General features: G+C 42.0%; 1 protein-coding gene across 8 annotated transcripts in view; it reads left to right on the top strand.

Moving 5' to 3' along the window:
* Positions 1-12623, top strand: part of ALG9 (ALG9 alpha-1,2-mannosyltransferase) — a 115029-nt gene that overhangs the window by 29251 nt on the left and 73155 nt on the right. For 7 of the 8 annotated variants that reach the window (XM_081543350.1, XM_081543355.1, XM_081543353.1 and 4 more), the window contains exon 9: positions 12030-12152. The exons of the other annotated variant lie outside the window; for it this stretch is intronic. In XM_081543350.1, the coding sequence (XP_081399476.1) occupies positions 12030-12152 (123 nt within the window). The remainder of the gene's footprint in view (positions 1-12029; positions 12153-12623) is intronic. 8 annotated transcript variants of the gene reach the window in all.

Raw genomic sequence — 12623 nt, 5'->3', positions numbered from 1 at the left:
GGGGGACTCTACTTCTGGATCTGGATTGCATATTAGAACTTGATTTACGTGAAGCCTATTGGAAGCATAATGTGCATTATATATGGGTGAATAAATTGTGTTAATTTGAGTTTAATTTTGAAAAGTTGACTTCTGTACGTTTTAAATGGGTTATTACATATTGGGATTCTGACTGCTTATTTGTAAAACTTTGTGTGAGAGTCTATGAAAGTTTTGTAATTTGTATATTCCTCTAGATTGGTGAAGTTTTTACATCTGAAAATAAGTACATTGGTAGACAGAGTAGGAAAAAAATAATAAATTCTGACTAAGTTAATATTTCTAGTTTAACAGTGGGTAGGTTTTGGGATCCAGAGAGCAGTGGCCAGTCTTTGCCTGGATGTTGGCATCTGCTGTTCATTTCAGCCAGTGTTTTATGGGGAAGAGTCCTTGGGGCTCTGTTCTGCCTGCTTCAGTGAACCTGGGTTAGCTTCAGTTCAGATTTTGCTACTTTGAATGTCCAGGAATTGATCACTTTCCTAGTGATAGAAGAAGCTTTATTGGGACAGAGGGAATTATTCTCATATGATTGTTGTTGTTCACTCACTAAGTGGTGTCTGACTCTTTTGTGACCCCATGGACTGTAGCCAGTGAGTTACCTCCAAGATGGCAGAAGTTACTTGCCTAGTTATACCAAAAAAAGATGTCCTTTTCATCATAGGGGACTGAAATGCAAAAGTACGAAGTCAAGGGATACCTGGAATAACAGGCAAGTTTGGCCTTGGAGTACAAAATGAAGCAGGGCAAAGGCTAACAGAGTTTTACAAGACAACGCACTGGTCATAGCAGACACCCTCTTCCAACAACACAAAAGATGACTCTACACATGGACGTCACTAGATGGTTAATACTGAAATCAAATTGATTATATTCTTTGCAGCTGAGGATGGAGAAGCTCTATACAGTCAGCAAAAACAAGACCAGGAGCTGTCTGTGGCTCAGATCATGAACTCCTTATTGCAAAATTCATTAGACTTAAATAGAAGAAAGTAGGGAAAACCAGTAGGCAATTCAGGTATGACCTAAATCAAATCCCTTACAATTATACAGTGGAAGTGACAAATAGATTCAAGGGATTAGATCTGATAGACAGAGTGCCTGAAGAACTGTGGACCAAGGTTCATGCATTGTACGGGAGGCAGTGATGAAAACCTTCCCCAAGAAGAAAAAATTGCAAAAAAGCAAAATAGTCGTCTGAGGAGGCTTTACAAATAGCTGAGAAAAGAAGAGAAATGAAAGGCAAAGGGGAAAAGGAAAGATATACCCATCTGAATGCAGAGTTCCAAATAATAGCAAGAATAAGAAAGCCTTGCTAAGTGATCAATGCAAAGAAACAGAGGAAAACAATAGAATGGGAAAGACTAGAGATCTCGTCAAGAAAGTTAGCGATACCAAGGGAACATTTCATGCAAAGATGGGCTCAGTAAAGGACAGAAATGGTATGGACTTAACAGAAGCAGAAGATGCTAAAAAGAGGTGGCAAGAATACACTGGAGAACTGTACGAAAAAGATCTAATGACCCTGAATACCATGATGGTGTGATCACTCACCTAGAGCTAGACATCCTGAAGTGTGAAATCAAGTGGGCCTTAGGAACCCTCACTAGGAGCAAAGCTAATGGAGGTGATAGAATTCCAGTTGAGCTATTTCAAATCCTAAAAGATGATGCTGTGAAAGTGCTGCACTCAATATGCCAGCAAATTTGGAAAACTCAGCAGTGGCCACAGGATTGGAAAAGGTCAGTTTTCATTCCCATACCAAAGATGGGCAATACCAAAGAATGTTCAAACTACTCCATAATCCCACTCATTTCACATGGTAGCAAGGTCACGTTCAAAATCCTCCAAGTTAGACTTCAACAGTACGTGAACCGAGAACTTCCAGATGTTCAAGCTGGATTTAGAAAAGGCAGAGGAACCAGAGATCAAATTGCCAACATCTGTTGGATCCTAGAAAAAGCAAGGGAATTCCAGAAAAACATCTACTGCTGCTTCATTGACTATGCTAAAGCCTTTGACTGTGTGGATTACAACAAACTGTGGAAAATTCTTAAAGAAATGGGAATACGAGACCACCTGACCTGCCTCTTGAGAAACGTGTATGCAGGTCAAGAAGCAACAGTTAGAACTGGGCATGGAACAACAGACTGGTTCCAAATAGGGAAAGGAGTACGTCAAGGCTGTCTATTGTCACCCTGCCTATTTAACTTATATGCAGAGTACATCATGAGAAACGCTGGGCTGGATGAAGCACAAGCTGGAATCAAGATTGCCAGAAGTATCAATAACCTCAGATATGCAGATGACACCACCCTTATGGCAGAAAGTGAAGAAGAACTAAAGAGCCTCTTGATGAAAGTGAAAGAGGAGAGTGAAAAAGCTGGCTTAAAACTCAACATTGAAAAAGCTAAGATCATGGCATCTGGTCCCATCACTTATGGCAAATAGATGGAGAAACAGTGGAAACAGTGACTGACTTTATTTTCTTGGACTCCAAAATCACTGCAGATGGTGACTGCAGGCATGAAATTCAAAGATGCTTGCTCCTTGGAAGAAAAACTATGACTAATGTAGACAGCAGATTAAAAAACAGAGAATTACTTTGCTGCCAAAGGTTCGTATAATCATGCTGTGGTTTTTCCAGTAGTCATGTATGGATGTGATAGTTTGACCATAAAGAAGGCCAAATGCCAAGGAATTGATGCTTTTGAACTGTTGTGTTGGAGAAGACTCTTGAGAGTCCCATGGACTGCAAGGTTATCTAAGCAGTCCATTCTAAAGGAAATTAATCCTGAACATTCATTGGAGGGACTGATGCTGAGGCTGAAGCTCCAGTACTTTGGCCATGTGATGCGAGAACTGACTCATTGAAAAAGACCTTGATGCTGGGAAGATTGAGGACAGGAGACGGGAACGACAGAGGACAAGATGGTTGGATGGCATCACCGACTCAATGGACTTGGGTTTGAGCAAGCTCTGGTAGACAGTGAAGGACTGGGAAGCCTGGCATGCTGTAGTTCATGGGGTGACAAAGTCGGACGTGGATGAACGACTGAAGAACAACAGACTGTAGTCCATCAGATTGCTCTGTCCATGGGATGTCCCAGGCAAAAATACTGGAGTAGATTGACATTTCCTTCTCCAGGGGATCTTCCTGACCCAGGGATTGGACCCACGTCTCCTATACTGCAGGCGGATTTTTTACCACTGAGCCATGGGCTTCCCTAGAGAACTGTCATACTGGGCATCCACAGAAAGTCAACCAGACTTTAGGGAGTGTTCTTTGGTGGTAGAATTTTTTTGCTTTTTTCTCATCTTTGCATTTGACAAACCTTCAGAGGTGTCTGATTTCCATGTTAATGCCATTTTGCTTTAGCAGGCTTGCAGAGAATATTTCTTTCACCTAGGAGTCGGTAGTCTTTCTGTATTCTAGGTCTTTAGTAAAGATTTCTCATGCATGAATGAAAGAATGAACACATTCTGGAGTACCCCTCAGATTGCATAAGTGCCCTGATCACTATTATATCCTAGAACTATTTTGTTTAGGCCTGATGTATGCTAGGTTGGGATTATCTTCATACAAGTTAAAAATAATAGAAGTAGGACTTCCTTTATTAGTGCAGTAGATAGGAATCCGCCTACCAGGAGACGTGGGTTCGAGCCCTGAACTGTGAAGATCCCACAGGCCGTGAAGCAACTAAAACCAGATGCAGCAACTACTGAGCCCGAGCTCTAGAGCCTGCAAGCCACAGCCGCCAAGCCTGTGTGCTACCGCTGCTTGAGTGCACGCTCCTGGAGCCTGTGCTCTGCACACCACAATGAGAAGCCCATGCACCTAGAGAATAGCTGCCAGAGAGTCACCCCCACACTCAGCAACTAGGGAAAGCCCATGTGCAGCAATAAAGACCCAGTGCAACCAAAATAAATAATTTTAAAAAAGAATCAGTTCAGTCACTCAGCCGTGTCCGACTCTTTGCAACCCCATGGAGTTCAGCACACCAGGCTTCCCTGTCCATCACCACCTCCCAGAGCTTACTCAAACTCATGTCCTTTGAGTCAGTGATGCCACCCAACCATCTCATCCTCTGTTGTCTCCTTCTCCTCCCGCCTTCAATCTTTCCCAGCATCAGAGTCTTTTCCAATGAGCTAGTTCTTTGCATCAGGAGGCCAAAGTGTTGGAGTCTCAGCTTCAGCATCCATCCTTCCAATGAATATTCAGGAATGATTTCCCTTAGGATGGACTGGTTGGATCTCCTTACAGTCCAAGGGACTCTAAAGAGTCTTCTCCAACACCACAGTTCAAAAGCATCAATTCTTTGGCACTCAGCTTTTTTTATAGTCCAGCTCTCACATCCATACATGACTACTGGAAAAACCATAGCTTTGACCAGACAAAGTAGTACTTTACCATTGTCACCTAATTTTATCATAATAGTTGAGTCCATTCAGTAAATATGAAAGACTAATCTTTTTTAAAATATGTATTTGTTTACTTGACTGTGTTGGTTCTTAGTTGTGTCATATAGGATCTTTCATTGTGGTGCACAGACTCTCTAGTTGTGAAGAACGTGAACTTTCTAGTTGTGGCCTGTGGGCTCCGGAGCATTTAGACTCAGTATTTGTGGCATGCAGACCTAGTTGTTCTGTGGCATGTGAGATCTTTTTTATTTTATTTTATTTATTTATTTTAATTTACTTTTTTTATTGAAGGATAATTGCTTTACAGAATTTTGTTTTCTGTCAAACCTCAACATAGGTACACATATATCCCCTCCCTTTTGAACCTCCCTCCCATCTCCCGTCCCGTCCCACCCCTCTAGATTGATACAGAGCCCCTGTTTGAGTTTCCTGAGACATGCAGCAAATTCCCATTGGCTATCAATTTTACATATGGTAATGAAAGTTGCCATGTTACTCTATCCATACATCTCCCCCTCTCCTCCCCTCTCCTCCCCTCTCCTCATGTCCATAAGTCTATTCTCTATGTCTGTTTCTCCATTGCTGCCCTGTAAATAAGTTCTTCAGTACCATTTTTTTAGATTCCATATATGTGTGTTAAAATATGATATTTATCTTTCTCTTTCTGACTCACTTCACTCTGTATAATAGGTTCTAGGTTCATCCACCTCATCAGAACTGACTCAAATGCATTCCTTTTTATGGCTGTGTAATATTCCATTGTGTATATGTACCACAACTTCTTTATCCATCCATCTGTTGGACATCTAGGTTGCTTCCATGTTCTAGCTATTGTAAATAGTGCTGCATTGAACAGTGGGATATGTGTGTCTTTTTCAGTTTTGCTTTCCTCAGGGTATATTCCTAGGCATGGGATTGCTGGGTCATATGGTGGTGTTATTCCTAGCTTTTTAAGGAATCTCCATACTGTCTTCCATAGTGGCTGTATCAATTCACATTCCCACCAACAGTGCAAGAGCATTCCCTTTTCTCCACACTCTCTCCAGCATTTATTGTTTGTAGACTTGATGATGGCCATTCTGACCGGTCTGAGGTGATATCTCATTGTGGTTTTGATTTGCATTTCTCTAATAAAGAGCAGTGTTGAGCATCTTCTCATGTGTTTGTTAGCCATCTGTATGTCTTCTTTGGAGAAATGTCTGTTTAGGTCTTTTCCCCACTTTTTGATTGGTTGTTTGTTTTTCTGGCATTGAGTTGTATAAACTGCTTGTATATTTTGGAAATTAACCCTTTGTCAGTTGTTTCATTTGCTATTATTTTCTCCCATTCTGAGGTTTGTCTTTTCCCCTTGCTTATAGTTTCCTTTGCTGTGCAAAAGCTTTTAAGTTTAATCAGGTCCCACTTGTTTACTTTTGTTTTTATTTCCATTACTCTAGTAGTTGAGTCATAGTTGAGTCTTGTTTTGATTTATGTCGAGTGTTCTGCCTATATTTTCCTCTAAGAGTTTTATAGTTTCTGGTCTTACATTTAGGTCTTTTATTCATTTTAAATTTATCTTTGTGTATGGGGTTAGGAAGTGTTCTAATTTCATTCTTTTGCATGTAGCTGTCCAGTTTTCCCAGCACCATTTATTCAAGAGGCTGTCTTTGCCCCATTGTATATTCTTGCCTCCTTTGTCAAAAATAAGGTACCCGTAGGTGCAAGGGTTTATTTCTGGGCTTTCTATCTTGTTCCATTGGTCTATATTTCTGTTTTTGTGCCAGGACCATACTGTCTTGGTGACTGTATCTTTGTAGTATAATCTGATGTCAGGAAGGTTGATTCCTCTAGCTCCATTCTTCTTTCTCAAGACTCCTTTGGCTATTTGGGATCTTTGGTGTTTCCATATAAATTGTGAAATTTTTTGTTCTAGTTCTGTGAAAAATGCCATTGGTAATTCGATAGGGATTACGCTGAATCTGTAGATTGCATAGGAATGATCCCTGAAAGTACAGTCTTGGCACGTGAGAACTTGATTCCCCACCAGGGATTAAACCCTCGTCCCCTGCACTGCAAGGTGAAGGCTCAACTACTGGACCACCAGGGAGGTCCTGAGACGTATGTTTTCAGAGATGCTTTGCTGCTGTACAGTTGTCAAACAGACAGCATGTCTTTGTCATGGAAACTCTTTCACTTGTTTGGCACTTTTTGGCATTATTTCAACTATTTTTTTAAGAGTCTCCCACTTCAAGTGCTTTGTTAGCTATGGCACCTAGTTTTTTAATCTGAAAATTTTAGAGTAAGTGCTTTATGCTGATAGTTTTTGCATACATCTCTTAGTGTTTTCTTACTCATAAGAACCTAATAAGCTTATAAATACTTCTTGAATGAATGGATAAATGACTTCAGTTAAAGAAACATTCAATCAGTTGCTTTTGAGCATTGATTTTGCTCCTCATAGAATTTGCTGTCTGATAAGGCTGCAGACACATGAATAGGTAATTATAGTCCAATGTGTTATGTGCAGCAGTGGGATGATAGGGAATTGAAGGAGCAAGTTCATCTGTTGGTGTCAGGAAAGACTTCTGAGAGGGGGTGGTCTTTGAGCTGAGCTGGAAGGAAGAGTAGGAGTTTGCCAGGAAGACAGTAGGTGGGTACATTGCAGAAAAATAGACTGTCAAATGTAGGACTGCTGAGACAAAAAGATTGAATATCAAGTTCGTTTTTAAAAACTTAAGGTAGTTTCACAGCATTAGCCAATTTTTAGGTAAGAATACACAGGCGTAAGCAAGATAATGTCAGTCTCTCCGTTGTGATTGTAATAATACGCAGATGGTCCCCAATTTATGGGGCTTCCCAGGTGGTGCTAGTGGTACAGATCCCACCTGCCAATGCAGGAGACATAAGAGACACGGGTTCGATCCCTGGGTCGGGAAGATCCCCCGGAGGAGGGCATGACTACCCACTCCAGTATTCTTGCCTGGAGAATACCAGGGACATAGGAGCCTGGTGGGCTACAGTCCATGGGGTCGCAAAGAGTCAGACACGACTGAAGCTACTTAGAACCCACCCCAACTTATGATGCTTCAACTTGATTTTTTTTTTACTTTATGATGGTGTGAAAGCAATACATACTCAGTAGAACCGATACTTTGAATTTTGATCTTTTTCCAGTAGGCGATAAGGTGTCTCTCGTGATGCCGGGCAGTGGCAGTCACCCGCACTTCCCAGTCAGCCACTCAAGTGAGAGTAAACCGTGGAGACTCTTCCAGCCATTATTTATCCAGACAGCTGTTCTGTTTTTCATTTTCAATACAGTAGCCAGTAAATTACATGAGACCATCAACAGTGTATTATAAAACAGGCTTGGTATTAGGTGAATTTTGCCCAACTGTAGGCTAATGTAAGTGTTCTGACCATGTTAGAGGTAGGCTAGGCTGAGTTATGATGTTTGGTATGTTAGACATATTAAATGTGTTTTTGACTTACGGTGTTTTTAGTTTATGATGGGTTTATCAGGACTTAACCCCATCATAAGTTGAGGAAGATCTGTAAATATTTATTCTCTCCATTGTTCCTGGTTTTCAAAGGGACCTTTCTATACTTTCTTGGCCAAATAACATTTATTAATGACACATTCCAAGCCTGGACTGACTCTTGTCTTTTGAAGCCAGGGGACAGAGGCAATTTTTCACAACTATTACTTGGATGAGGTCAAGAATACTCGATGCTTAGGAAATTTAGAGTAGTGTAGACGTGGAAGTTGCAAAGTTGTAGGTGAAACGTCTCTATGGAGTCAAAGATCAAGAGGTGAAATTTCGTGTTGCAAAAACGAAAGTGACTGGGCTTGGCACTGATTTGGCCTCTTCCCCCTGTAACATTTCAAGTTCTCTGATGTTGAGGTTGAGTATTTTTGTGTGAAGAGCTGTGCTTTCTGATGAGAACACAGGCCCGGGAGAAACGTGGGCGGACAGGTGTGGGAGGATGGGTGTAAGAAGTGCTCTTCCCTCAAAAATGACATCGGGTCTGCTCAGGGATGCCACTTGGAGCTTAGGATATGATCCATGCCTGTCTGTCTTATCAAATCTGTCAGACCACAGGACAGGAGATTTCAGAAGGTAAAGGCTAGAGCCCTTGGTCAGAAGGCCCATGGCTTTCCACTCCTGCAGCAGCGGAGGATGAAGCCCCAGAGGAGGCTTTGGAGGCGTGCTTAGGGTCACTCTGTTCTAGAGCCTTCTTTGTTTTGTTAATCATTTGTGTTGAACCTCGGTGGATTTTTCCTCTTGGTGGCGCAAATTTGACATTTATAAGGATGATTTATTATAATTTAGTTCCTAGAGTTCTGTAAAACTGTAGGCCCATAAAATAGTTGCCCTTCATTCAGTTGATGGAACAATAAACATTATCCCTTCTTTTAGTCTCTGACAAAGCTCCCTTGAGCTCATTTGAATGAAAGGGATTGAGGCACTTTCCATAAAAAGGGAGATAAGTGAGTCCCCCTCTGCAAAGACCCTGCTTCCAGCTTCCTTTCACCTTACATTTTGAGTTAAATGCTTAGCTTGTCATTCTGACATATTTTTTTCTACAATACATAGTTCACTTTTGATAATTTCTGAGAGCAGTGTTGGATATCTCCCTGGAAAGAGATATAAGTTTTTACTCTTTTAAGGCAAATGCCTCATCAAGTAGGAGAGGACACTGGTTAACAGAATTCACTATTTTTTGTCCCCTTTTGCCCTTGTTTTTAAGACTCTTGTCACTTGAACCTTCCCAAATCTTGACTTATTCCCCAGTTTCTACCCGATCCTTCAGGGAAGTAACTGTCTATTACGAAATGTTCACAGCCTAGCTATGAACTTGATCTATGAGGTCTTAACACATAAAAATAATTGAGTTTACCAACTTAATGCTTTTGGTTCCACATCTCAGCGTACAGTATACCTTGGTAAAAAGGTAGACAGCCTTAAAATAAATAAATAAATTAAAAAAAAAAGTAGACAGCCCTAACAGGAGGGCATAGTAAATTGTGGTAAAGAGAAAAACACTAGAGCACTTTCCTTGAAAAAGCATATATTAGCCAAGATCAAAGAGAAAGAGGCTTTTGATGTTTAAGCATCAACAAATAGATGATGTGAAGGGTGACCCCCTTCTTTCTAGTCATTCTGCCTTATCATCTCAGGGTCAAATTTCCAAATTTTGTAAAGAAAAAGATGGGTCAGGGTTGATAGTATTGCCTCCACAGTGGCCATCAGGAGATGATTGTGCAAAAACTTACTTCTCTGGAAACTGGACTTCTAAAGGACTCAATTTAGGAAACGTGTTGTTAAATAGTAATTGAAACCCAGAGAAGACATGTATTTTCCACTTTGAAAATAAAACCATCCTTAGTTTCTGTAGAAAAACTGGAGTGCAACCCACTCCAGTATTCTTGCCTGGAGAATCCTATGGACAGAGGAGCCTGGCGGGCTACTGTTCATGGGGTTGCAAAGAGTCAGACACGACTGAAGTGACTTAGCAGACAGGCAGTTTTCTGTGACCTAACAGGTTATTTATAAAGAATACAAGATACAAATGCTTCTAATGAGCTTGGCCTGGGACAAAGTCTCTCTTCCTGGACAGTCTCTATCCCTGTGTTTTGACAGGAAGGAGGGAGCTTTGCCTAAAGGTGACGCACTGTTGAACCTGAGTCCTTCCCCAGGGTCTCCTCTGCATCTTCCTCCTCCCTTAGATGTTTCTCGCCTTATGGGTTTGGTTTCTAATCTTATTTTGCTGTGCAAGCTGCAGAAATGTCAGGCTTTTCTGAGTATTCCTCTGCCTTCTGATTACCCTTTTAAGCAATGCTGATTGCAGGAAATTGCTGTGGTGCAAGGCGGGTGTCACAACACGCAGTGATTAAAACCCGCGTGTGTCATTCACTGCCTGATTGAAGTAATCACATGAGCGAAGAGCAGATGAAAACCGGCGAAATGTGCCAAAGGGGGGCTGTCTCTCATCGGTTGAGTTTCAGGATTTGAAGTCAAAGAATCAAAACTTGTGCGAGCAAGCCTTGTGTTTTCAGTCATTTTGTTTCATTCTGAATCCGAAACGCTGAGCAGGGTCTGGGTCTCTGAACATGGTTTTCCTCAGGAAAACAAGTCATTGCTTTTTGTGGAAGGTCCCCCTTCAACAGACACTGTTGAAAAGTGGTTGAGCACATCAGGGGAAAGGATGCTAGAAAGTGACAGGATAAACAGATAGGCAAGGCCCTCATAGCTCAGCCTGGGAAGACCGCCCCCGCCCCCCACCCCCCGGCCCTCGGTGGGAGGGGGGCTCTACTTCGTGCTATTTGCAAGTCCAGGCTGTCACCCGGGCCTCTGACTGACCAGGTTAGGAGTTCCAACAGCCCCCTTCTCAGGCTCCCAGGACTCCAGAAACACCTACTTCTGTTGACCAGTTTATTAGAAAGGAGACAAGCCAGGTGGAAGAGGTGCGTAGGGCAGGGTGGGCGGGAGGATGCGTGGTGCTTCCTTGCCCCCTCCCCGTGCTTCCCTACCTGCTTGCCTGCGCGGAAGCCCTCTGAGCACTGTCCTTTTGGGTTTTTATGGAGGTCTCATTACTTGAGCACCATTGCTTGAATCACTGGCCATTGGTGTTTAAACCCCGTTGCTATACCCTCGCCCCTTCCCAGAGGAGGGAAAGATAGGACTGAAAGTTCTAACCCTCCAATCACCAGGTGGCTCCTCTCACAACTAGTCCCCATCCTTAGGTTACCTAGGACTTTACCCAAAGTCCCCTAATTAGCATAACAAAAGACACTTCTCCCCACTTTAGGAATTACGAAGGTAGTTTTAGGAGCTCTCTTCTAGGAATGGGAGTGAAGACCAAATAAATACTTCTTATAAATCATGGTATCACTGCTAAACTATTTATATTGTTTGGTTTTCTGAAAAGTATTAGTCCCATTTGGGCTTGGCAATTTGGGCTGGATATAGTGGTCCAGTAGTAATGTACAGATGTGAGAGATGGGCAGTAAAGACAGAACACTGAAGATTTGATGCTTTCAAACTATAGTGCTGGAGAAGCCTCTTGAGAGTCCCTTGGAAAGCAAGATCAAACCAGTCAATCTTAAAGTATATCAATGCTGAATACTCTTTGGAAGGACTGATGCTGAAGCTGAAGCTCCAATACTTTGGCCACCTGGTGTGAACAGCTGACTCACTGGAAAAGACCCTGATGCTGGGAAAGATTGATGGCAGAAGGAGAAGGGGGCGACAGAGGATGAGATGGTTGGATGGCATCACCGATTCAATAGACATGAATTTGGACAAACTCTGGGAGATGGTGAGGGGCAGGGAAGCCTGGTATGCGGCAGTCCATGGGGTCTCTAACAGTTGGACACAACTTGGCGACTGAACAACAGCAGCAAATAGTGGTCATGATAACTAAATATTTGAAACCTGATTTCTAAGGTGGGGGGGGAGTGGCTTGTGGGCTCTCATTTACATGAGGTACTGGATCATCAAATTTACTTGACAAGGAGCACTGTGAGTGTAGCACTGTAGTAGGTATTGGAGGCATCCACTAATGGTTTCTCGTCTCTCTATTTCCCTCAGGCACAGAACCTTGGTATTTCTATTTAATTAATGGATTTCTGAATTTTAATGTAGTCTTTGCTTTAGCCCTCCTGGTCTTACCACTGACTTCTCTCATGGAATACCTACTGCAGAGATTTCATGGTAAGTGGAATAAGGAATGATAGATTTGAGGGGAGGGAAGAGAAGTAACTGTGTATACCAAGAAGTGAAAAACAATGAACTTATTTTATTTTCCATTTTCTTCCTATGGAAATGGTTGGCTTACTGCATGTTTCCATTTCTGTTTATAGTTTATTCAACCTGTGTTAACCTGTGTGATAATCTGGTTAATAATTGCAAGTGAGGAAGTCTGTATGATTTACAGAATCACCTGGGGAGGCAAAAGCATTTAAAAAATCTTGGGAGATAAGCCTATTTAAAGAAGTGTGTGTTAGCATGGTAAATGGCTTAAGATAATCAACGCTAGAGGCAAACAATCTCTGGGAAATTCAACCAAAAATCTGAAAACTAAGCCATGTAGAGATTCCCCCACATTTAGTGCTTGCTGCTTTGTGTTGCACAGCCAGTATTTTCTCAGGTTGTCATGGCTCTGGATATATAGTGCCCATCTTT

This window comes from Giraffa tippelskirchi, chromosome 11 (genome assembly GCF_054371585.1).
Source record: "Giraffa tippelskirchi isolate mGirTip1 chromosome 11, T2T-mGirTip1v1.2.pri, whole genome shotgun sequence".
Classification (NCBI taxonomy): Eukaryota; Metazoa; Chordata; class Mammalia; order Artiodactyla; family Giraffidae; genus Giraffa; species Giraffa tippelskirchi.
This window is presented reverse-complemented; position numbering and strand designations above follow the sequence as displayed.